Raw genomic sequence first — 27,272 nt, 5'->3', positions numbered from 1 at the left:
GGACGGGTGGGATGTGGCGACTCTTACCCTAGGTAGTAGCTGCTGGAGCGTTGCATAGGGAGAGATGATGTCACCGCCTTTGTTCTTGGTGAGCAGAGTTGCTGTTTCCGGCCACATGCACCTGGCAGTTTTCCAGGCCCTTTCTGGCCCCTCCCCACCACGTGTTCTGCTGTTGTTGGTATAGAAACAGTTGTAAGTCCTGCTCCTAGGGAACTCTGGTCCCGTGTGTTTGGAAAGGATTCCCTCACCAGGGCAGGTAAAAGCCCTCATAGTGCTCCCTTCCCCCTCACCTGCTGCATCTAGTTTTTTGAGAGAACAGAAACCAGCTGCCTTCAGATCCAGCTGTCCTTGGTTAGGTACTTGCTATGGCCCAGGCAGTGGGCTAGGCACAACCACAGTCATGCTGACATTTATAACTGACAACAACTCTATGTGGCAGTCATCATAACCACCAGTTTGTAGAAGAGGAAACTGAAAACCCAGATTGGTTAAGGGATTTGCAGGTGGACACACAGCTAGGAAGGGACATACTTAGAACCTGAATCAGGTCCTCTGACTCTCAGTCCAGGCTTTTCCCCCCACCTCAGCCACCAATATTTAATGTCGTTATCTGCTGCTCTTGGATTTACATAGGCTTTTTTTTTTTTTTTTCTGAGACCAAGAAGGTGCTGCCAAGAGTCCGGGATATTGTTGCATCTTCGGAGGATCTTGCCCAATGGCTAGGGGAATTGTGGGGAAAGGAATGATTATGTAGATCAGGATATGTAGGAGAGCCAGAGTGAGAAGAATTCCAGGAGCAAAGGGAAATATTTTGAATAAGTAGGACTTGGGAAGCAGTACTATTGTATTACAGGGGTTTGATGCTTTTATTTAAATAAATAAGTAAAATTGGGATCATGATATATGTACTTTATTTTGCTTATCCTTCAGGTCTCAGCTTAAATTTCACTTCCTCAGAGAAGTCTTCCCTGATTCTTCAGACTAGATTAGATACCTTGTTAAATACTAACCATCAAAAAAAGAAAAAAACAGCTGTCAAGTCGATTCCAACTCCTGACAACCCCATGTGTGTCAGAGTATAACTGTGCTTTATAGGGCTTTCAAGACTGCTCCTTCTGTTTTGTTTGTTTGTTTTAATTGTGCTTTAGGTGAAAGTTTACAAAGTAAATTAGTTTCTCGTTAAGCAATAAACAGATTGTTTTGTGACATTGGTTGCCAACCATGCGATGTGTAAACACTCTCCCCTTCTCAACCTTGGGTTCCCCATTTCCATTCATCCAGTTTTCCTGTCCCTTCCTGCCTTCTCGTCTTTGCTTTTGAGCTGGTGTGCCTATTTAGTCTCACATACATGGTTGAACTCTGTGTGTGATTGTAGGCCTATCTAATCTTTGGCTGAAGGGCGACTTCAGTATTGAGTTAAAAGGGTGTCCAGGGGCATACTCTCAGGGTCTCCCCAGTCTCTGTCAGACCAGTAAGTCTGGTCTTTTTTTGTGAATTTAATTTTTTTCTTCTACGTTCCCCCCCACCCCACTCTATCCAGGACCCTCTGTTGAGATCCCTGTTGGAATAGTCAGTGGTGGTAGTAATTGAGCTTGGGCTGCTCCTTTTGGAACTAGGTCACCAAGCCTTTCTTCCGAGGTACCTCTGGGTGGGTTCAAACCACCAACCTTTTGGTTAGCATTCGAGATCTTAGCTGTTCACACCACCCGTTCAGTGCTTTGTTAAATACTAGGTTATGACAGTTCCTTTTTTAGTATTTACCCCAGGTAGAATCTAAGTCTCTACTTACCACTGTATCCTCAACACTTATCCCAGCACTGAATACACAGAAGTGCTAAATAAATATTTACTGGCTGATTAACTTTGTACAAAACAGTATGTCATGAACATTTTTCCTGTCATTAAATATTATTTGAAATCACTTAGATTCCTTTACACCAACAAAGAGAACTTCAAAATGGAAATCAGTAAATCAATACCATTTACATTGCCCCCAGGAAGATAAAATACTTAGGAATAAACCTAACCAAGGATGTGAAAGACATATACAAAGTAAATTACAAAACACTACTGTAAGAAACCAAAAGAGACCTACATAAGTGAAAACACATACCATGCTCATGGATAGGAAGATTCAATATTGTGAAAATGTCAGTACTACCCAAAGCAATTTACAGATACAATGCAATGCTGATCCAAATTCCAGCAGCATTCTTTAACGAAATGGAGAAACAAATCACCAACTTTATATGGAAAGAGAAGAGGCCCCAGATAAGTAAAGCATTTTTGAAGAAGAAGAACAAAGTGAGAGGCCTCACACTGTCTGATCTTCGAACCTACTATGCAGCTATGGCAGTCTAAACAGCCTGGTACTTGTACAACAGCAGACACATAGACCAATGGAAGAGAATTGAGAACTCAGAAGTACATCCATCTGTGAGCAGCTGATATTTGACAAAGGGTTAAAGTCCATTGAATGGGAAAAAAGGCAGTCTCTTTAACAAATGGTGCTAGCATAACTGGATGTCCATCTGTAAAAAAGTGAAACAAGATCCAAGATCCACACTTCATACCATACTCAAAAATAACTCAAAATGGATCAAAGACCTAAATATAAAATCTAAAACGGTAAAGATCATGGAATAAAAAAATAAGATCAATGCTAGGGGCCCTAATATATGGCATAAATAGTATACAAACCATAACTAACAATGCCCAAGCACCAGAAGGAAAACTAAATAACTGGGAGGTCCTAAAAACTAAACATTTATGCCCATCAAAGGACTTCACCAAAAGAGTAAAAAAAGAACCTACAAAACCTGCAAATAAAAACTTTTTTGCTACGACATATTTGACAAGGGTCTAATCTCTAAAATCCTCAAAATACTTCAACACCTCAATAACAAAAAGACAAATAATCTAGTTGAAAAATGGGCAAAGGAAATGAACAGACACTTCACCAAAGAAGATATTCAGGCAGCTGTCAGACACATGAAGAAATGCTCTCCATCAGTAGCCGTTAGAGAAATGCAAATCAAAACTACCATGAGATTCCATCTCACTCCGCTAATAGTGTGGCACTAATCAAAATAACAGAAAATAACAAATGTTGGAGAGGTTGAGGGGAGATTGGAACTCTTATGCATTGCTGGTGGGAATGTAAAATGGTGCAGTTATTTTGAAAACAATATGGTGCTTCCTTAGAACTTAGAAATACCGTACTATCCAGCAACCCCACTCCAAGGAATATATCCCAGAGATATATTCCTGTCTCATCTGCAGCAAAGGAGAATGATGAAAACCAAAGACACAGGGAAAATATTAGCCCAAAGGACTGAAGGGCCACATGAACCACAACCTTCACCAGCCGCAGCCCAGAAGAATTAGATGGTGCCCAGCTCCCACCACTGACTGCACTGACAGGGATCACAACATAGAGTCCTGGACAGAGTGCGAGAAGAATGTAGAACAAAATTCAAATTTACAAAAAAAAGACCAGACTTACTGTACCAAGACTGGCCGCCAAACACTCTGCTAACCCAGAACTGAAACCACTCCCAAAGCCCACTTTGCAGACAAAGATGAGACAGGCCCATAAAACAGACAATAACACAAGTGAGAAACGTGCTTCTTAGTTCAGTCAAATATATGAGACCAAATGGGCAACTCCTCCCTGAAAGCAAGACCAGAAGGTAGAAAGGGACAGGAACTGGACAAATGGATGCAGGGAACCCAAGGGTAAAAAGGGGGAGCATGCTAGCACATCATAGGGACTGCAACCAATGTCACAAAACAGTATGTGTATAAGTTTTTGAGTGAGAAATTAAGCTGTAAAATTTCACCTAAAGCACGATAAAATTTCTTAAAATTATTTGAAAAATTTAATGACTGCATTAAATTCAGATGTGCTATAGTTTATTTTTCTGTTGCTAATCATTTATTTTTCCTAATATTTTGTTATTATAAAGGATACTGTAATAATAATTCTGTACATAAAGATTCTATATTCTTGTTTGTATTCCTGATTATTTTCTTAGGATAGAGGTTTGTAGAAGTAGAATCACTGGGTAAATATTTCTGACCATTTTTAAGGCTTTTGATGTACAATGCTAAATTGCTCTCCAAAAGGTTCATGTTATCCAGATTTTCTTGCATTCCAGGAGTGCTACGTTTCTGCAGCCACCTGCCCTGCCTTTCACTGCCATTCACACCTCCTCCTCTCCACTGGGAAGCATAAAAGTGGGCTTTCTCCTTTCTGCATTTTATGTCCTCTTAACTTTGAATTGCTGTGTCGTGTTTGGCCTACCTCACTCGTGCCAAACTGGGGTGGGAAGGACAAGGAGAGTCTGGCGGTAATAGGGCTAAGGATTCCCAAAAGGAGCACAATCTGCACTTCAGCCCTGGTGATTTTCATACTGGAAAGACATTTTGAATAATGAGGGGAAAAATCGAAAAAAAAAAGAATTAAGATTAATCACATGAGGGCAAACCAGAAAACCAAACCCGTTGCCACTGAATTGATTCGTACTCATAGCAACCCTAGAGGACAGAGTAGAACTGCCCCAGAGGGTTTCCAAGGAGTGGCTGGTGGATTTGAACTGCCCACCTTTTGGTCAGCAGCTGAAAGCTTAACCACTGTGTCACCAGGGCTCCATATGAGAAAAAGAATCTTAAAAATTAACCTACCCACGTGAAAAAGAGATACAAGAGAAAAAAAAATAGTTGCAATTACAATTTTGATAAATTCAGGTACAGAGTCTTATATTTCAAAATATTTTGGGGTAGGAGGCAGAAAAAATATTTTTTATTGTGCTATGATTAGCAGTCAAGCATGAAGTTCACTTTTGGGGAAGATTACACGTTTGGCTTTGAGATATCGGCAAAATCATAACCTTGGTCTGATAAAATTCTAATTTATAATTTGGTCCCTTTGACAGCTGGATCATGAATCTAATTGGACGGTTTCACAGAGTTTCGGGATCAGAAAAGATAACCCCACGATGGGAAAAGGACTACCATCTGCAGCCCATGGGCAAACTGGGATTATTTTATGAATATCTTGAAATGAGTAAGTCGTTAGTACTAAGTCTGAGTAATACAAATATGGTGAAGCATGTTTTGAATCTCAAAAGCATCTGTTATTGAGCCAAATAATTGTTTAGCTTATTGACATGGATATGAAATGAGTGTTTTTCTCCACTAGATAAAATTACACAATCAGGCTCTCCAATAAGGTGGCTGTGTGTATCTTTGTCAATATTTATGTGGTACAAAGAGAAAGATTTATTACCGAGCAATGAAATGGAATATTCATTGAGGTACATCTTCAGTACTGATTGTCAAAACATTCTAACTACGTAGTCTGAGAATGAACTCAGCAACTATTATTAGATCTGACTCAGCTTGGGGCTCGAGTCCATGCAGGCACAACTGTTGGCTAATACACTTCTGAACCAAATCATGTAAGAAAGCTTGTCAGAGCATGCAACTTTGTGGCCAGAATGACCACAAGGTCCCCTTTCACATCTCAGTCCTGCCTTTGGAGCGTGTCCATTTCTTCTGGCGGGTGGTTTCTGCCTGGTTCCTTCAGTGATCTCATGGCTAATCACTGGCCTGAATTCAGAAACATTTTGCTGATGTGAAGTAAAAATTTGGCACAGTCCCCTCCTTCTTGAATATCTTTGTCTATTTGTATATTACTTGCTTGGTTTCCATTTCTCTTCAGTTGAACTTGATTTTGAACTCTAAGTTGCCTTTAAATGGATGCATCTCAAAATAGATTTCCATAGGAAGCACCATCTTTTCTATTATGCAGGATACGCTTATATCTAATAGAAGGCTAACAATTTACATGTTTTGCTTCTGCCCTTTCAGCTCCCCATTGCATTGAATTACAATATTTTTAAGCTTAGGAGAATAGAAAAGGAGACACAACATTTTGGTTGACAGGCCTTGCATATATTCATGAAAGTTGCCTGTTTCCAGAGACACCCCTTTGTGGTTCCTGTTTACAAGTCTGCAGATACAGGGCAGTTTTATTAAATCACATTCTATATATAAAATAATTGTTTTTTAAAATATGCGTTATGCATGGAAATGTATCTGCTGCCTTTGGTGAATGAAAAGTTCATCTTGTGGCTTCTTCAGTCAACAATACTTTGCAGCAGCCCAGAGTCTGATTTGAATTTCATTTTTGCTTTTGTTATGTTCTGTGACCAGGTTCTGTTAAGGGTGTAGCTGCAGTACATAATATAGATGCTACTGTAAGTCTGTTTATTTTCAAAAGGACTGCAAAGCAATTACCTGTTATTCTAAAATGAGTCATAATCGCAAGTATTTCTTACTGAAGTTATTATCAGCATTAATAATAATAACATCCTGTGGCATAATATCATTTGTTATTTTAGCCAAAAAAGAAACCTAGAAAAAGAGTTGTTTTTCTATAGCTGATTAGTCAAATGAATGGCATTAAGAGGAAAAGTCATATATAGTCATGTTTTGGGAGGGAATGGATAACAGCTTTTAGAGTTTCATAATCTCGTTAAAATAGTTGCTAACTAAATGATTGGGCCTCATCCTACCTTACAAGAATAGATGGAGTAACAGCTGTTATAAACCAGACTTTTAGATTTATGAAATTGTTTTCCTATTATCCAAGTAATGCCTAATGACCTAGAAAAACTAATCAATTTCTCAGAGTAGGCAATCTGTTATTCTGCATTCAACTTTAGGATAAAAAAAAATTTTTTTTTTTTTTTGTCTTTCTAGTCTGTGGAAGACAGAATTTCCTATTGCCTTTTGAAATATTTTCGTTCTTTTAAAAATAAATATTGAGTGCCTTTGAGAGTGGTCTCACCACAACGCAGCTCTTTCCTTGCTGTTTTCCATATTCATTCATACTACCGTCTACTAGCTGCTTAGGGAAAACGTCTTTGGCAAACAACCCAGGGACCCTTGCTTGGGCTTCACACCTGGCAATCCAGCTCAGCTCAGTTGTTTCTGCCCCCTAGAGGGAACTAGAACTCAGCTCTGCCTCGAAGCCTTCTCCCCTGTTTTCTACCTGGTGAATTCCTAAGCCCCAGTGGTGCTCCTCAACTTTTCACAGAGGTTTACCACTCTATGCTCTAAGTCTTAATAGCACTTGATACATGCCTTGATTCTGGTACCTAGCATGTGGTCTGTAACTGTTTGCATGCCTCTCTCTCCCCTGCTAGACTAAAGCCATTGAAAGTAACTACCGAGTCTTTTGCATCTTTCAGTCCTCAGCTTCTAACATCAATTCCTGGAACCAAGTGCTCATAAATATTTAAGTGACTTGAAAGTGGAGTTTCAACATACTTACAGCTCTTGGATAGTTTTACAACATTGTCCTACCCACCCACACCAAGGTCTATATAGCATATGTCATTTTTTTTTTTTAGGACAAATTTTATTTATTTAGTGAAAATCGCAACATTCTTTGAGATTATTAGAGTAACCCCAAGCGTTAACCACGATTTCCTTCCAGAGTATTTGGTCATGACTTCCAAGAACTCAGACATAGAACTTAAGAGAAATAGTCCATCAGTCTTAAAATCTAAATACCATAAGATACCATTTTGTACTTAGAGTACTACACAGCACAGACATAGGTATTTTGTAAACCTGCTGGTACCTTCCCAGTGAGCAGGTACCATAAATGAAGTGTACTAAAGTGATGAAGAGGGCCCCATTTGTCTCTGGTACTGCCTCCTCCACTTTTGCCATGTTCATTTGATCCTACCTTCCTCCGTATCCTGAGCCCTAGTGGCGCAGTGGTTTAGCGTTTGGCTGCTAACCAAAAGGTCAGCAGTTCAAATTCACCAGCCATTCCCTAGAAACCCTATGGGGTAGTTCTACTCCAGGGCAGTCCTATAGGGTCACTGAGTCGGAATCAACTCAACAGCAATGGGTTTGGGTTTTTTCCTCCATATCCAAGTTCATTTTTTTAATCTATTAAAACAGTGACTTTCACATAATTTTTTTTTCATTTAATTTCTATAATTAATATCAACTCTTCTTCAACATCTCCTTGCACCCACCCGTTTCCCTGCCTCCCCTTCTATGCTATCCCCACCAAAGCCCCCCTGCAGTCTCCAGACTCAGCCTTACTTCCCCTACTCCCTCCTCTCTGCTGCATCCCTGCCCATCACCTGCACTGAGGTTTCCTAGCCTTGGCAGAATGAGCTTTCCAAAATAGCAGCTAGGTAGTTGAAGAAGATTTGCAGATCAACCTCTTTATCTGTTCGTTCATTCATTCAGTGAACATTTATTGAGCACTTGCTTGTGCCAAACACTGTATCAGTTGCTGGGGACAGGTTAGACTTGGTCTCTACCCTCACAGAGCCAATTGAGAAGGGGTGAGCACTTAGTGGGTCGTTAAGAAGGTGAATGCAGATTATATTTTCTAGAAGAAGTGATATTTGAAATGGATTTTGAAGGGTGAATGGAAGTTAGCTATCTAAAACATGGTGAAGGGAAAGAATGTTTCATGCAGAGAAGTGGACACATTCAAAAGTACAAAGGCATGAAATAGTTTGGCAAGTTCAAAAAATGGCAAGTAAACAAAGTATGGGTAGAACAACTGAATACGCAGGGTGGGGTATAAGAAGAGGAACGGGTTTCAAGGAAATGGTGTAGGGCTGGAGGAACGGGTTTCAAGGAAATGGTGTAGGGCTGGATATTCTATCCGAGAAAGTAGGACAAACAAATCAGGAGCTCAGAGGAGCCTCAGGTGAAGCCAGGAGGGTGAATGAGACAGGAGTATCTAGAGAGATTGGCAGAGAATTGATGATGAAGCCATGGGGAAAAGGAACATTTAAAAGAAGCGGAGTCCAGAAAGAGAAGGAAGAACAGCAGAGCAATTGGAAGAAAACCTAAAGAGTTGTGTCAACACAGGAAAAGCTTGGATGGCTTTAAGAGAATAATGAAAAATGTTGGGTCGGGGAGAGAGGTAAAGCTGACACTTAATTGCTGGAACCATGAAGAAAAATAAAAGAAGCACCATGGCTAAATAGTCTTTTTTTTTTTTTTTAATGTCACTTGGCTTTTTACAATTATTTAAGTAAAATAAAAATCAATGGAAAAAAAAGTTCCAAGGAGAAGTGTTTAGCCATGTCAAAAGCCGTCTGGTGATAAGGATTGAAAATGTACGTTGGTTTTAGAACGTGCAGCTCACTGACAAAGTTAGCAAGAGTAGTTTCAGTGCGAGAAACCAGTTGTCGACCAGTCATTTCAGACTTGTGGTGACCGTATGTGTCAGAATACAACTATGCTTCACAGGGTTTTTGGTGGCTGAGTTTTTGGAAGTACATCGCCAGGCTTTTTTTTTCCAAGGCTCCTCTGAGTGGATTTTTGGTTAGCAGCAGAGCCCTTTAACCATTTGCCCCACCCAGGGGCTCCTTCAGTGCAATGGTGAGGGCAAAAGCAGGGTGTAGGGTTTTGAGGAGGAAATGAATGGCGGAGAAATAGAGATCATCAGTGTAGATACTTCTACAAACTTGACTGTAAAGAATGAAAGCATAGAAAACAATTATAGAGCAGTGTAGGGTCATTAAAAAGTTTCAGGCAAGGGCCGTTTTTGTTTCTTCAATGAGTTTTTTTTGTCTTGCTAAGTTCATCATCTATTTTTTGGTTCTTTGTTTCAAATGTTGTTTTGAAAGTTCTTATCACCTGAATATCAACAGAACACATTATACCCTGGGTTTTTTCTGGTGCCTTATTTTTTCATGTAAAATTTTTAATTCATCTGGAGTTTATTTCAGTGTCAAAAGCAAGGGCTTCTTACCAATTTTTCCACTAATTTAGCTAGTTGTTCCAATACTTGAATCCACCGATTCGAAGTATTGCTTTTGTAATATACTAAAATCCCATGAATATTTGCATCTACTCTCGAAATCTATTCTAATTTACACCATCTTATTCATACACTGGAAACCCTGGTGGTGTAGTGGTTAAGTGCTATGGCTGCTAGCCAAAAGGTCGGCAGTTCAAATCCACCAGGCGCTCCTTGGAAACTCTATGGGGCAGTTCTGCTCTGTCCTGTGGGGTCGACTCAATGGCAACGGGTTTGGGTTTTTTTGGTAATTCATACACTAGTTCTAAATTGTTTCAAAAATAAGTAAATAAATAACAAATTGTTTCAATTGCCGTAACATTGTAATACACTCAGTATCTCCTAGAGCTGCTTCCATTTTATTATTCTTATTTTTCAAAATGTCCCTAATACTGGCAGTGTAAACATCCCTTCTCATTATTTCACCTGTTTACTTGTTTATATTTCTTCAAAAACTTTAGAATCATCTTTCAGGTTCTTTCCTTCAATTCATTGGGGATTATTGACTGGATTTGCATTGTTGTTAGGTGCCATCGAGTCAATTTTGACTTCTAGGGACCCCATGCAGAACAGAATGAAACCCTGCCCAATCCTGCACCATCTGCGCAATCATTGCTGTGTTTGAGCCCTGTGTTGCAGCCACCGTGTCAGTCCATCTCATTGAGGGCCTTCCTCTTTTTCGCTGACCCTCTACTGTACCAGACATGATGTCCTTCTCCAGGGAATGGTCCCTCCTGATAACATGCCCAAAGTATATGAGACAAAGTCTTGCCATCCTCGATTCTAAGGAGCATTCTGGCTGTATTTCTCCCAAGACAGATTTGTTTGTTCTTCTGGCAATCTGTGGTTTATTCAGTATTCTTTGCCAACACTTTAATTCAAATGCATCAGTTCTTGTTTGGTCTTCCCTCTTCATTGTCCACTTTTCCATGCATACGAGGCGAGTGGGTCAGATGCGCACCTTAGTCCTCAGAGTGACATCTTTGCTTTTTAACACTTTGAAGAGATCTTTTGCAGCAGATTTGCCCAATGCAATATGTCATTTGATTTTTTTGGCTGCTGCTTGCATGTGTGTTAATTGTAGATCCAAGTAAAATGAAATCTTTGACAACTTCAATCTTTTCTCCATTTATTTTGATGTTGCTTATTGGTCCGGTTGTGAGGATTTTTGTTTTCTTTATGTTGAGGTGCATGCATTTGCATTAGACTTCTAAACTATTTTGTGGAGAAAAACTTGATATGTCCCCAGATTTGTGTCTGCCCAGTCAAGAGTCTGGTACCTCCTACCTTTCATTCATTCATCTTTTTTTTTGTCTTATTTTTAAAATCAGCTATCGTAACAGTCCCATATTTCTCATTAACTTATTCCTAAATATCCTGTTCTTTTGCTGTCATGGAAACCCTGGTAGCATAGTCATCAAGTGCTACTGGCTGCTAACCAAAGGGTCGGCAGTTCGAATCTGCCCGGCGCTCCTTGAAAACTCTATGGGGCAGCTCTACTCTGTCCTATAGGGTCGCTATGAGTCGGAATCAACTCAACGGCACTGGGTTTGGTTTGGTTTTTTGCTGTCATTGTAAATGGCGTCTCTTCTCCTTGGGATTTTTAACTCAGTCATTGTAAATATAATCCTAATTTCAGGCTTCCCTTGAACAATCAGGAGATCTAGCAGCAACGGGCCCTGTTTCCAACATGGCAACAGTGAGCTGACCCTTTCAATAGGAGATGCACTTGTCAGTTTACCACAGTCAGCTCTGAACCCACTCCACATATTTATATTATATGTCTGGTCCCTGTAGACAATGAATTTATTTAGGGTTGGATGAATCAGCCGTTGACATCACTGCTCAGTGCTACTCCTGCTGGCTCTATGACATCACCACCTCTGATCCCTGCCTGTCTGACCTCCCTGAATAGGATGGCCCCTGCCTTACCTGTGGGTCTGCCAGATCCTTTCAGCCCTGTCTGCTCTTCTGCAACATGCCATGGCCTCTCAGACCAGAAGCAAATGCTGCCAACTCCTCCGACCTAACTGTACCCTCCACAGTCCCAGGCAGAGTGGTTCTTGCCCCTTGTCTGAGCAGTAGCCTTAAAGGGGTTGTTTGTTTTCCTCTCATCCTTATTTGCATACCTGTGCCATCGGTTGCCACTGAGTCTGTTTGGCTCATGGCAATGCCATGTGTGTCAGAGTAGAGCTGTTCTCTATAAGGTTTCAATGGCTGATTTTTCAGAAGTAGATCACTAGACCTTTCTTTCAAGGCTTCTGTGGGTGGACTCAGAACTCTAACGTTTTGGTTAGCAGCTGAGCACGTTAACCATTTACACCACCCAGAGACTCATATCTGTACTAAAAAACCCCACTGCCGTCGAGTCGATTCCAACTCATAGCGACCCTATTGGACAGAGTAGAACTGCCCTGTAGAGTTTCCAAGGAGCGCCTGCCGGATTCAAACTGCTGACCTTTTGGTTAGCAGCCGTAGCACTTAACCACTACGCCACCAGGGTTTCCATATCTGTACTAGTTCTCTATAAAGGTCTGCTAGTTAGGAGGGAAAGGTCTAAAATGAAAGGGTTTTGTTTTATATCTGTGGCCTATGGACTGTAACAGCTTCAAGATAAAGCCCTCAAGGAGGATTATATTATGACTTATTAAGATACTGTTATCACACATTTGTATGATTTGTAATAATATAAATTCTCTGGAATACGCTATGCTTGCATCCGCCAGCTCAGGGGAGCTTGCTCATTTGTCTATTTTCAGCATATTTCCTCAAACATTCTGTAAGCATAGACTTCCCAAAGGTATGCTTCTTATTTCTTTTTAACTTGTTAGATATTTCCACAATGTTTATTTTATTTTTCTGTTTGAGTCACAAATCATCTTCTAACATTCCATTATTTCAACAGTGAGAACAAATAACGTGCTTAGTTAGAGATTCTCAAGTTTGTTGCCAGCAAGTAAATCAGGTTGATTAAAGAGTTTTAAATATATTGTTCCTATTAAGCGTATACATGTGAAAGAAACAGGCTATAATTAGTCTTCTTTCCAGAGATTTCATATTCGTGTTTTGTTTGAAGTCTTTCACTGTTCAACATTAAGTTGTTATTCACCACCGATATGTTTTCTCTTTGGGATTTAGTCCCGTGTTTGCCTTTCTCTTTCTTTACAAATGTAAAGAAAAATATGTTGTCTTCCATCCATCCACCACTCCGTGATTTGTGTCCATTCCATTGACAGTTATTCAGTTTGGGTTCGTCACCTTATTTGTGGCCTCTTTCCCACTGGCACCTCTGTTGGCTCTGGTGAACAATATATTGGAAATAAGAGTGGACGCATGGAAAATGACAACCCAGTATAGACGTATGGTGCCAGAAAAAGCCCAGGACATCGGCGCATGGCAGCCCATCATGCAAGGAATAGCAATTCTGGCTGTGGTGACCAATGTGAGTAGACCTAGGCTTCGCAGGGTAAAGACCTTGAAAAGTCTGAAAATGCATTAGAGTGCTACCTAAGGAATCAAATGTTTGGTATCTTTTTTTTTTAAATGGGAAGAAGATACCATAACTATCATCCATATAAACAACATAGTTGTTGTAACTGTAATTGTTATTCTTTTTTAGAATATATTTTTTCTTGTTTAATTGTAATTGTTATTCTTTTGCAAAGTCAAAACCTCCTACAGAGGCAGTTGCCAGAAGAGTGATCATTGTAATATTGCTGCTCATATGCTATGGTTTTTATTCAATAGACACATGATAATAGTGATGATAATAATAATCAGTACTAACTTTTAATTCTCACATGACTATAAAAGGAGTTATCCAGTAGTGTTTTTATAAAGTAGGTAGATATCCACTCATTTAGAGTTTTAGAATCCTAAAATAAGAGCTATAATTCTACCAAACTTTACTATGTATCTCAAAGTATGGACTTAAAGTAGTAACTATTTGGTGATGAAGTGTAAACACTTTGTACATTCTCAGTCATGTGTTGTCTTCCTTGTCCCCAGGGCAGAGGTTCTTGGAGGAGAGTTTAGGGCAGGTCTCATCACTCCTCCCTACCCACCCTTTGGTTTTTACTGGCCACACCCTGGTCATTGGTAGAGCAGCCTCATGCCCCGCTTGTATCCCAGCCATGAGGGGACAAAACTCAGTTGTTTACAGCCTGTAATAATTGATTATGGGCCAATCAAAACAGTTTTATTCTTTTTGCCCAGGCCAACAAGGAGGTGGAAGGTGAGGAGCAGTTCCCACACGAGCCATTATTGGGCCTTCTTCCCCAGAACTAAAAACCAAACCCATTGCTGTCGAGTTGATTCCGACTCGAAATGACCCTACAGGACAGAGTAGAACTGTTCCATAGGATTTCCAAGGAGTGGCTGGTGGATTCGAACTGCTGACCTTTGGCCAGCAGCCCAAGCTCTTAACCACTGTACCACCAGTGTATTTAAAAACAGGGCCATTTCCTCATTTCTTCCCACGTCAGCTTTCCCAACAGAATTATTTTCCAGTTTTAATTTCTTAATCGAATCACACTTGCGAGTGCTCAGCCTTTTCCCATGAGCACCAGCAGAAGCAGAACAGACCGGGACAGTGCCTGTGGGGTAGGCTCCTCCATGAGGGAAGTCGCTAAGCACTGCAGGTCTAGACTCAGGGAGACCCCGAGCTGCATGATTTGGGTCCAGACAACATTTTAGAGCTTTATTGTATCATTTGTGAAATGAATGATTCCCTACCACATATTATAAGACTAGCACACATCAAAAAGGGTGGTTGGGGGGCTCCAATGAGCTAATACATAGACTGTACAAAGCCTGGTCCTAATTCAGTGTTAGCTACTGTTATTTTACTGTTTTCATTACTAATCATCATTAATAGTGACTCTGTGGACTCTGGCGGGTACCTTAACTAGAGCCGCAAGAATTTAAAAACGTGCCAGTGTCTGGACCATAGTCACAGTCTTATACAATAAAACAAGTTACCTGAAACCCAGCTGTCACCCCCACCCCCAAGAACCCTGAGTTTATTTGAATTGCATGCTACTTCTACTTTTTTTGGAGAAAGTTGCAGATCACCCACAAAAACCAACTGCTAGGATATGTCAGTTTCCATTCACCCAAGTAGCGCACACCTTCCACATCCACTCCGCTGTGAAATGAAGACGGATATTCAGAAATATGACAGTGAGGCCTTTCAAGTTCCAAAGTCATAAAAGAATGAATCTGTCATGTTCAATCTGCTCTACTACACTAAGCAAGGCAGGAACGTGGACTTTTATGCTTTAGGAAAATTTTCAGCAACAAGGTTTGAAACTAAAAGCGTTTGTTTGACCTTCACCTAACCAGAAGATGCAATTGACTCCAAGTCCCCATTCCTCAAGCATTCCGGTTTGATTGTGTTAGGCACCTTTTCCCAGTATCCATGCCGTGGCTCCATTCCATTAGCACAGATGGAGTATTGGCTGCGCTTCCAAGGGTACTTTATGTGTGTGTATATACACATACACAGGCACACACATGCCTGCCAGTTGGTGCTACTGGTTCTGATCCAGTAATTGTTTTTTTCTTATAATTTAGACATCATGTTATAATACCCTAAGAGAACTGCTTATTGGATTGTGACATCAATTAAACTATAAACAATCCTTTTTTTTAACCATATTAGGATTTTCTACAGCTTCTAAGATGCAGGTCATGTGTATGCACGTATATATGTATGTAAGAATTAAACACGTATCTATCAACCCCTCACATATCCAGTGTGTCTCAGCAATCTACTGTGTAGCAAAAAGGCTCACTTCCCATAAGAGGAAACTTTTCACTTTAAAAAGAAGAGAATAGCCATCAGGGGGGGAGTTTGGTATAAAATCTTTCATTTTTAAAGCTGCTGGTTCAATAAATAAGCTGAGTTGACATTGTTGCATCATGCCAGAGCATCTGCTATTGAAGGCCAATTTTCATTTATTTTGATATAAATGGAAAATTGTGTTCAGAGCAGCCTGGGAAATGAAGCACACTGCATTTATTTGTACTCCTGCGGCATGTCTCTCAGAGCAGCTCCCTTCAGGAGGAGAAAGTGTCTTGTCAGAAGACAATAGAATTATCTTCCTTGTTGGAGCATTTGCAGCTTCCTAAAACATCTGCAGGTGATTCTCTAAAAAGATACAGGGAGTTAAACGAGAACAAGAAAACTTAATCTATTGAAATTTGGAAAAAAGGAAAATATTCTTGCCTCACAGTACTACCACCACCACAGACAGACACACACATACATACCCACACACTGATTTTTCATTTCTGAGGAAATGACAAAGCTGGGCCTAATAGGGGAAATTTTGCATAGAAAAGCCCCTTAGCTGTTTTTCTTGCTTTGCCTGAGATCTTGTTTGTTGGTTTGTGGTCTCACTGGGTCTAAACCACATGTTCGGATGAATACTATTAAAAATCATGTTGAGCCAAAAACACGTCTGTTCTTCTGCTTCAATTAATGACTGAATCATTTAGCTTTGTTTAGTCACGTAGAAGTTGGTTTAAAGAATATTCTCTACATTTTCCTTCACTCAAACCAGTTGTACATAGTGGAGAGGTTAAAGCCCAAATTAAAGTATTTTAGAGAAAATTCATATAATTTATGGGAGCTTTACATCCTAATAGCTGTCTGCCTGACCCAGACCCAGGTTTAAGATTAACCCGTATTTATTCCTTATATCTGGGAACACATCAAACTTTGTTATTTGATAATTTTTAACTTTCACAAATTTATCCATTTACTCTCCTGGAAGCTTAGAGGCCTAGAGATTTAAGAAAACAGACATCACTGCCTGAATATGTGAATGGAACAACCCCATTATAGTTCTTGCTACCCACATTTTACTAAAATTAATAACAAATTATTCTCTATTGAAGTAAAAACATAAGTATATGCAGAGAGTTTAAAATAAATCAGGCCACAGGGTTAAAATAAGAAGTCAAGAAAAAAATGTGAATTTGAAGGTAGTTATTTACTTAATCTAAACCAAGCAAAATATGTTTTATACAGCGTACATTTTATTTTCACGAGAGGCAAGTGACAAAAAATCAGTTTTGTGTGAATTATATATTGAACAATGGAACTATATTAAGTAAAATTATTTTCATAATGACCTTAGTATTACAAATACAAAAAGGCCTCTAATTCTAAACCATCAAAGAAAGATTAAAATTATATCAAGTAAAGCGCTAAGGTTGATTAAATTTTATTCTAAGTTTTTTTAATAATAATTTATGTATAATGTATGCAACAACTCCTGAGTTATCCACAATAACCTATTCTACGATCATTCTGGATAAATGGGTGTTTATTGTACTTAAGAAACAGCGTAGGCAACTATCAGGCCGTTGCATTTGAACTGCAGGTGGACTTCTGGATGTTGCCTTAGGAAGTGAAGATCAAAAGGGAAGTATTCTACTTTAAAGCAGCTGCCCAGAGATTTTAGGGCATTCGCTATCTATACACGTTTCACAGTTAGGAAACAATTAAGGTTTCTGGATCTGTGATTAAAAAATATCAACTTGATGAAAACAGTAATTCTGACACACCTGTTAACCATAACTACATGGGCTCTAACTTAATGCCTCCTTTATTGTTCTCCACCCACCCAACATAGGCCATGATCATTGCTTTCACATCAGACATGATCCCCCGCCTGGTGTATTACTGGTCCTTCTCCGTCCCTCCCTACGGGGAGCACAGCCACTACACCATGGATGGGTACATCAACAGCACTCTCTCCATCTTCAACATCATGGACTTCAAAAACGAACGCCTGGAAAATCCATACTCTGGACTTGGCAACCATACCACATGCAGGCAGGTTTCATTGTCGTGTTTAAAAATGCACCTCATCTTTAGAAAGACTTTTGTTGTAATGTAAATTCTATTTGGTATTATTTAAATCAAATTACTAGAGACATTTTTTCCCCACAACTTTCTTTTCAATCAGACTGAAAAAGGGATAAAAGTCAATACAGACTGGGGTTATGCATTACCCATTGCCATTGAGTCGATTCCAACTCAGCCATCCTGTAGGACAGAATAAAACTGCCCAGTTGGGTTTCCAAGGCTGCAAATCTTTACGGAGGCAGACTGCCATATCTTTCTTCCATGTAGATAGAACTGCCTCACAAGGTTTCCAAGGCTGTAATCTGTACAGACTACCACTTCTTTCTCCTGCAGAGCGGCAGGTTAGTTCGAACTGCCAACCTTTTGGTTAGCATCCAAGAACTGTAACTATTGCGCCAGAACTTTCAAATCAAACCATAAAGCAAGATTTAAAGATGAGAGTTTCAAATGGTTACAGGGAGACCGATCCAGCAGGAAAGTCTTATATTGTATCTTAGAAATGGAAAAACTGCATGAGTTCCAGAAAGCAAGATCATTCAATTGTTATGACTAATGAGTTATTCAAGCACAACTTGAAGATACTGTGCTGCTAACTGGCACCCTCACTTAAGAAAGAAATACAAAGACAGATGTAAATAACAACAGCCTAACAGTATTTTAACAGGTGTAGTAATAGGGTCGCTATGAGCCAGAATCAACTTGATGGCAACGGGTGTGGTTGTTTTTTTTGGGAAAGAGATGTAACCTGAGAGTATTCTCTGAAGTATAAAATCAGCTATGGACAATGTGGCCAGTAAAATCAGCTGTGGACCAACTGATACTGCTTGCTGACTAGATCACAGTATTTTTTTTTTTAATCATAGAATTTTAAACCCAAAGGAGGCTGTAAAAGTCTTTTAGTCCAACTCTTCAACTCTTCAGAGCCATCACTGACTCAGAATTCTCAATAGTTAACAACCAAGAAACCAGAAATAAGCCCCAAAGAAATGTTTCAGAGTTACACATAGTACAGCCTCTTAGAATCCCACACTGAATCTGCTTACCTTTAAACTTCATACGGTTCTAATGAGTCATTGCACCCTACCAGGTCTACTAGATTAGGTTACAGGCAGAAAATTAGAGATGTGCCAGCTGAGGGAGATACACGGACAACAGTGACAACTGACACCTGACAGCAAGGAATTAGGCAAAAGATTACAAAAAGTAGGCAGTACTCTGCAACGATTTAGTATAGTGCCATATACTATTTATATAAACCTTGACAGTGGTTTATATAAATAAATCATCTTTTTTATGAACACAGCCCTGAGAATAGGCTACATTGTTATAGTTCTATTCTTTTAAGAAAGCAAAATTTTGCCAAAAAGAAATTTAAAATACTTTCATTCTTTTATAAAGATGGATCCTTTTTTGCAAAGATGGAATCCATCATTACCATCATCTTCTTATTACATGTTAAATGAGGTATTACTGAAGTAGTTATTTCAGGGTTTTGTTGGCAAATTGAACTCTCTGAGAAAACTTATGTGATGTCCAATTTAAAAGAACATAACATGAAATATGACATCTTTTTTTAATGGGCCCTTGTTTACAGTATTCGACCATAAAAAAATGATTTCATGATATGCTTCCGCTTTATTTCTAGGTATCGTGATTTTCGGTATCCTCCTGGACACCCACGAGAGTATAAACACAACATTTACTATTGGCATGTGATCGCAGCTAAACTGGCTTTTATCATTGTCATGGAGGTAGGAAGATTATACTTTGAAGTAGTTTATAAGGCTGTATGTTTGCAAACCTTTTATTAACTTTAAGTGTGTTGCCAACTCTGTTCTTAAAATGTATGATACTTTCTTCCTTATCTCATACTAATAATTATTTTAGGACATCTATTAATCAGGTTTCACCTAAAAGACTCATAATGCTTTCATTAATCAAATGAAGTTGGTTATCTGCTTCAAAGGTTAAAAGCATGTTATGTGCAAGGGGGATTCGATTCCATTCGATTCGGTATTAATTGAGTGCCTTTTTTGGGGGGGCACCGAGCTGTGTGTTGGGCTATGAAGGGGCTTATTCCAGGTGAATAAGATCTTATCTCTGCCCTTGAGGAATTTTATTGCTATAATAGTTTTATTCTTGGATTATTAAGTATTTCTTTTATTACATTTTCATAATACACAACAGTAGTTTTTTTTTTTAATTCTGAAAATTAGCTAGCTCTGAAAATTAATTAAGGCAGCTATGAATTTGCAACTGATCTAGCCAACTTTACTTCTTACCCAAGTGAGTAACTACTACCAAATTACATAGCCTCAAAATTGCTTGATTGGTGTGGTCAGTTAGGGTTATATTTAGCTGCAAGGAATAGAATACTCATCCACAGTGGCTTAAACAAATACAAACTGGTTTTTCTCACTTAACACAATTTTACTAGAAGTAGGTGGCTGCTGCTGAATTAACCAGCTTATTGATGTAAGGGCTTATATCCCTAATTCTCTAGGCTTTTCTGTCATGCTTGTCACCTTATGGCTGCATTATGGCTATGCAAGTTCAGATAATATGGTACGTTCATGTTTAACACTGGAAGAAGGAGAAGGATGATGCTAGCCATATCTGTTCCTTTCTGTCAGGAATCAAATGTATGCCAGAAGCCCCCATAGTGGACTTCTACCTATATCTCACTGGCAAAAACCATAGCACATTGTCCCTTCTAGCAGCAAGGGAGACTAAGACAGGAAGTATTTAGTTTGCTCTGAATAAAACTAGAATTTGTTAGTAATAAAGAAGTAGGGTAGGCTACCTGGCTTTGATATTTTTACTAGTACTTTTTTTTTTTTTAATAGCCACCAAACATCAATGGGGGAAGAAAAATAATTCATCGTTAATTCACCATCATAAGTGAATTTGTGAATATGCATCTGATGTATTAGCAAGAGTCAGCAGTTTGTATTCAGATACACAGTTCATTAAGTGATATTAGACTTCTGCTTTTGACATTATGGTGAACATAAGCACCACAGTTAAGTGCTCTGCTGCTAACCAAAAGGTTGGTGATTTGAACCCACCCAGTGGCTCTGTGGGAGAAAGGCCTGGCTGTCTCCTTCCAGAAAGATTACAGCCAAGAAAACCCTATAGGGCAGTTCTGCTCTGTCACAGGAGGTCACCATGGGTCGGAATTGACTCCGCAGCACCGAATAACAGCAGCAACAGGTACTGTAAGGTGCCCTCCCACTACAGAACATCTAGAACCAGCATAGTTCCTTTGACATTGCCTCTCACCAGAAAAGAAGAGAATGTACAAATGGTGGGGGAGGGGGAGAAGGTCACAGACTAAAATGGAACAGAGACCAGTACCCTGAAGTGCAGGAGTACTCTGAGAACAATGCTGTCCATCCATAAGGTCAAGGAGACCAAGCCTTGTGTCAGATGCTAGGTAGAAGAGCTGAGCTTGAGACTCCTGGATTAAACCAAGGATCTAAAAAGGGGCCAGATTTGGCTTAGGTCAGTATATCCCCTGGTACCCAGAAGAGAACCTGTCTTCTCTGGGCAGGGGGGGCGGGGTGGGGATAAAAGTGTCTTCAGTTAAGACTCCAGGTTTTTCTCAGATTGAGATATCAAGGAAACCCTGGTGGCGTAGTGGTTAAGTGCCACAGCTGCTAACCAAAGGGTCAGCAGTTCGAATCTGCCAGACGCTCCTTGGAAACTCAATGGGGCAGCTCTACTGTGTCCTATAGGGTCGCTATGCGTCGGGATCAGCTTGATGGCACTGGGTTTGGTTTTTGGTTTGAGATAATCAAATAGAAGCTCACAACCAAAGGTCAACAATGACCAAAAAAAAAAAAAAAAACCCACTACAGTGACAAGGGGGAATAAAATATAAGTCAAATCCACATATATCACAAGGAGAGAAGGAAATGGAAAATATGAAAAAGGGGTTAAATAATATAGAAGGCAGAATGAGAAGGAGTAACTTAAAAAAATATCTTAGAAGAAATAGAGAACAGAAGAGAGGCAATATTTGAAGAGCTAATGGCTGAGGAGTTTTCGGAACAGATGGAAGACATCAGTCCACAGAGCAGAAAGCACAACATCTATCAAAGAGAATAAATAAAGAAGAAATCCACACTTAAAAATATTATAATGAAAATGCAACACACCAAAGATAAGATCTTAGAAGTCACCAGAGGAAAACGACAGATGTCCAACCAAGAAATTAAAATTCTACTGAGAGTAGACTTTTCAAAAACAACAACAGAAGCCAGAAGAGAGTAGTCTAATATCTTCAAAATGCTTAAGAATATAACTGTAAGCCCAAACTCAAAGCAAAATTTTCAGTAACTGAAACATCTTCCCAAATGAAAATGCCAGGCCATATGGTTTTATAGGACAGTTATACCAAACTTTCTAGAGCAGATCGTTTCAATCTTACACAAAACTCTTCCAGAGATCAGAAAAAGAGGAAATACTCCAACTCATTTTGTGAGGCTAAGAGCAGCCTTGATACTAAAATCTGACAAGAAGAGAAAAGAAACCTATAAGCCAATCTCACTTATTGACATAGATGCAAAGATCTTTTAAAAAGATGCAAACAGAATCTAGCAATGTATTTTTAAAAGAAAACATCATGACCAAATTGACTTCATCCCAGAAATGGAGGGGCAGCTGAACATTGAAAATCTACATATCTATAAATATTATTTACCTCAGAAGTAGATGAAAAGAAAAAAAAAAAACTGTACATCAGCTTGCCTCTCTTTACTGTATAATTTCCATCAACATTTAACATGGCAATTATCTCTCTCATCTCAAAATAAAATTCTCTTGGTCCTACTTACCCCATCAGTTCTGCCCCACTTCTCTTTTCAGCAAACACCTTTGAAAGAGTTGTCTGTCAGTCCTTGCTGTCCACAATTCCTTTCTTCCCTCTTTCTTTCTTATCACCATTCCAGTCTTGCTTTCACTCCCTCCACTTCACGGAAACTGCTCTTGCCAAAGTTACCAGTGGCCATTACGTTGGCAAATCCTATGATCAGTTCTCTACGCTCATGTTACCTAACTTAGCAGTAGCATCTGAAGCAGCCAACCCCTCTCACCTCCCTGAAACTCTTCCCTCATTCAGTTTCCAGGACACAGGTTGTTTTGGCTTTCCTCCTACCTCAGTGGCCGTTTCTTCTCTTGTCCTTGCTGATCCTTGGGACTCCGAGGAAAGGAGCACACAAAAGATGCAAGAGCACTACTAGTGTCTGAGTTCTTAGGTTTAATTTTGGGGTGGTTGGTATTTTCTGTTTTATCCCTTATAGCTGATACATATATTTGATACATTCTTTCTTACATATCAAATGTTGTTGTTGTGTGCTGTCGAGTCAATTCTGACTCACAGTGACCCTATAGGGCAGAGTAGAACTGCCCCAGAGGGTTTCCTAGGCTGTAATCTTTCCAGGAGCAGATCACTAGGTCTTTTCTCCTGCAGAGCATCTGGTGGGTTCGAACCACCTACCTTGTGGTTAGCAGCTGAGGGGCTTAACCATTGTGCCACCAGGGCTCCTTGCATATCAAATAGTATTCTTTTATGTTTATAAAGTAACAAAATGCAACTGTTAGGCAGAGCCACAGCATTCATTACACACTGTGACATGAGAGATTGGCTATACAAATAGAATATCCACAGCCTTGCCCCAATATACTGCTGTAATGACTAGCAAAAAAAGAGTGAAAGGAACTCTGTTTCCCTCCGTTTCCTTGTGGTTGACATTTTTCTTCTTCTCTCCCTTAGCACATCATCTACTCTGTGAAATTCTTCATTTCATATGCAATTCCAGATGTCTCGAAGAGCACGAAGAGCAAGATCAAGAGAGAAAAATACCTAACCCAAAAGCTTCTTCATGAGAATCACCTCAAGGATGTGACGAATATGGGGGTTATAGCTAAGAAGGTGACAGAGGTAGTAGGTAACAATTTACGACCAAAATCCGAATAAGAGCTTTATGTTCTGAGAAGCACTTTAAAGAATTTAGCTCTGTCAAAATATATTGTGAATCACTAATAGGAATGTTTAAGTGAAATCACTTTGGCAAATATGAGTCTTAACTGTTGCTATTTCCATGTAGATAATTTTTCAGTAGCAACGCAGGCACTGGAAAATGTACCACTTAGATCAAGAAGGGCATAAAACTAACCACCTGGAAATCCTAAAATGTTACTTTTTTATATAAATTGGAATTTTAGTAACACAAAAAAGTCTCTTAGTGTGCTTAAAACCATCCCTTCTAAAGCAGGATGGATTCTTTTTTCCCCCCTCTCTCTGAGTTTGATTGCTTTTTGTTCCTTTCTGTTCTCAGACATTGACCACCTTTATTTTTAGGCAGTGTTTCATTTCTTCATTTTGCCAGATCTGTTCCAGAGCTCTCTTTCCCTTAAGTACCATCATTAAAGATTAGACATGCCACTGCCTTAATAGCTTTTGTGTGATTAAAAATAGCTAAGTCAGAATTCAGTTTGAATGCTGTATTAAGTGGCAAATAGACTCAAGAACTCACAATATTTAGGTGTATTTATCACACCCTTCCAGAAAGGGAAGCCTCAGTTAAGAACACGAAGGAGTTTTGGCCTATCTTTCCATCTCAAAGAAATACTCTTAATGGATTGGAATGAAGATAGCAAGGTTTTGAAGCATACTGGTACTAATCCACAGTGACATCGTTTATCTCCAGGAGCACTCCTAGAATGTTCTGTGTTTAATCAATGTTGACCGCTTTGCAAACCTCAAAGGAATAAGATGACAAAAGTGGGGAAAGTTGCAGATTCTAATAGAGTTGTAACTCATATTGACCAGGGTAATTAATTTACCTTTTCTAAGGCTGTGTCGTTTCTTGAGAAAAATGAAATCAAGTGATTAAAATTACATTTTTATCAACTTAACAGTCCAGCAGAGAGAAGCCCATCAATTTCCCATCAGTAGATACAGGATATGTAGTAGTACAGATCAGCAAGCATCGTCGTGAATGGCTCGCTGCATAGCCAACGTGACATGAGAATGCTGTACGTGGTTGACAGAACCACAAGTGCCCTAATTGTGACCCACACTGACTGTGTTCCTTGTGTGGGGAGTACCTTCCTTACAGGGATTCTGCATGACATGGGTTTCTCTCTATATGCCAAAGTGATCAACATACCAAAGCATCTGCCGTAATGAATGTGGCTTCCTTGCACCCTCCAGTCTCTTACTCCCAGCTCAGTATCAAGTGTGTAATTGTACATTTGTACTAGAGGAGTGTTGGCGGTGGAGGAAGGTAGAGACGGGTATACCCAGATTATTCCTAATCCAGAAAAGAGACTGATTTGAGCTTTCAGCCTCCTTTAGAGTCAGACAGTTAAGGATAAAAAAAGGAGAGTGGTTTGGTCATATACCCTAACATCATCTGGAGGTTACTTTTTATGGAACCCCTGCACGACCATGCTTATTTTGCCTTCAGTTTTGTTCAGTTTAACAGCATTTGGTGCTCTTCACTGCCTTTTAAGTGCCAGGCCCTCGGAAGGCTCTGGAGAAGGCCCACAAGGCCTGCCTCTCTCACCTTGCTGGTGACAGGTCAGGAGAAACAAGCAACTTACCCCATGTTCTGGTGGATGGGTCTCACCCACTGTGATGCTGTTAAATGCTCAGGTGCTGCAGGAGTCAAGCTACTTAGAATCCCAACAGCAAAGGAAAATGAAACATGTTTCCGTGATCAGATTCTAGAAGCTCGTTACAGTAGAGTAACTCCAGATCACAATTTTAAATGCCTGCCATTAAAGTATCTACTTTTAAACACAATATTTATGTTGGACTTATCAAAGCAGTGTTCTGGACTTTGGAATGCCCCAGTGGATCAGGGACAGCATTTCACTAACCTTGATCATGATGTGGCCAGAGAGCACTCGAGACAGGCCACCTGAGGTCTGACTGCACGGGGAGGGAGAGATGAAGTTCTTCCCACTAGAGGAAGCTAGTTCCACACAGCCTGCACTGGGAGTGCCACTCTTCCTCTCCCCCTACCTGTGATACTGCTTCTGGAAGGGAGTGTCACACCCTCTCATATTACCTCTTCCTTCCTTCCCTGACGTGTATGACTATCTCCTAGTGTTTGATTGGACAATTACTCACTGTTTATATCAACATAGAAAAAGAAGTCTTTTTACCTTATCTCCTTGTATATAAAATAGAGTTTAAGAAGAAATGTGGATTCATGTTTTCATGGCCCCAGCTGAGAAAATCATCTTCGTAGTTTAAGACATGCAGCTGTAGACAGGAGAGAAAAAGCTCTGCATTGGTGAAGGTAGCAAATGTGATGTATGACATGCTGGCATGCCAGAAACAGCTAAGCTGTAGTGGAGACCAGGGTCGCACATGACATGGACAGTGGTAATATAAGCCTAGTGCTGACTTGTCAGCAATGAAGGAAAATAAATGTGGAGTCCGTCTGCAGGCAGTAGTGGGCAGAATCCCTGGGGAAATTGTTGGGTGTGATGATGGACCCAGGCCTGCCCAGTGTTAACCACTAGAGAAATTTTAGTTTTACATCCTTTTGTAATGCCTGTGAATTTTAATAGATTGAAGCATTAGACCCAAATACTCAGGGGATTTTTCTTTAAATATCCCTCAGATATTTTAGATCTGTCATTAGAAAGGGAACCCAAAAACCAAAACCAAACCCAGTGCCGTCTACTCAATTCCAACTCATAGCGACCCTACAGCATCCCTATAGGACAGAGTAGAACTGCCCCGTAGAGTTTCCAAGGAGCGCCTGGCGGATTGGAACTGCCGACCTTTTGGTTAGCAGCCGTAGCACTTAACCACTACGCCACCAGGGTTTCCTAGAAAGGGAAAGCTATCGTTTTTGCTTAAAAACTAAAAAAGCCATCTTGTAAACTGTCACCAAGTTCTTCTTTTTTTACTGCATGTATATCTTGAATTTCAGGAAGCATTAGTTCACAATAGGGGGCAGAATGTGCCCTGTTGTTGAAACCTTTCTTGTACCATTTTCTCATGTTCATATTATACTTTAAGATGTTTGAAAAGTCAAAATGCATGAGCAGCTTAACTAAGCTAGAACTGAAATATTGATGATGCTTTTCATACACTGTGGTATAAAATGTAAAGTTTGTAATTAATGTTTGTTAATTTCTATGCATTTTAATATTCTTTTATAATTATGAGCATTTTATTAAATTCATTTATACAAACATTACTGTGGTCTACTCTGCATTTAATTATCCTAATGTTTTATAAGGAACAGGGTAAATGTATACCTGATATTGAGATAGAGAGAGAGAGCTGCCATCAAGTTGATCCTGACTCATGGTGACCTAATGTACAACAGAACAAAATGTTACCCAGTCCTGTGTCACCGTCACAATCACCAGCGTGTTCAAATCCATTGTTGCAGCTATTGCAACAGTCCATTTCACCAAGGGTCTCCTTCACCCATGCTGGCCATCTGCTTCATCAAACATGATGTCCCCCTCCATCAATTCATTCTGCCTGATGACATGTACAAAGCA

At 39.7% G+C, this 27,272-nt stretch overlaps 1 protein-coding gene across 7 annotated transcripts in view; it reads left to right on the top strand.

The window, feature by feature from the left end:
* ANO6 (anoctamin 6) overlaps positions 1 to 26,956 on the top strand; it is a 230,075-nt gene extending 203,119 nt beyond the window's left edge. For all 7 annotated transcript variants that reach the window (XM_064284358.1, XM_064284355.1, XM_064284356.1 and 4 more), the window contains 5 exons: positions 4,938 to 5,068; positions 13,090 to 13,295; positions 17,497 to 17,699; positions 19,378 to 19,483; positions 23,509 to 26,956. In XM_064284358.1, coding sequence (XP_064140428.1) covers positions 4,938 to 5,068; positions 13,090 to 13,295; positions 17,497 to 17,699; positions 19,378 to 19,483; positions 23,509 to 23,712 — 850 coding nt within the window. In that variant the 3' untranslated portion in view covers positions 23,713 to 26,956. The remainder of the gene's footprint in view (positions 1 to 4,937; positions 5,069 to 13,089; positions 13,296 to 17,496; positions 17,700 to 19,377; positions 19,484 to 23,508) is intronic.
* The last annotated feature ends 316 nt before the right edge of the window (positions 26,957 to 27,272 follow it).

The sequence above is a fragment of the Loxodonta africana genome, chromosome 4 (assembly GCF_030014295.1).
Source record: "Loxodonta africana isolate mLoxAfr1 chromosome 4, mLoxAfr1.hap2, whole genome shotgun sequence".
Taxonomy (NCBI): domain Eukaryota; kingdom Metazoa; phylum Chordata; class Mammalia; order Proboscidea; family Elephantidae; genus Loxodonta; species Loxodonta africana.
The sequence above is the reverse complement of the archived record's forward strand: the minus strand, read 5'-3'. Positions and strand labels throughout refer to the sequence as shown.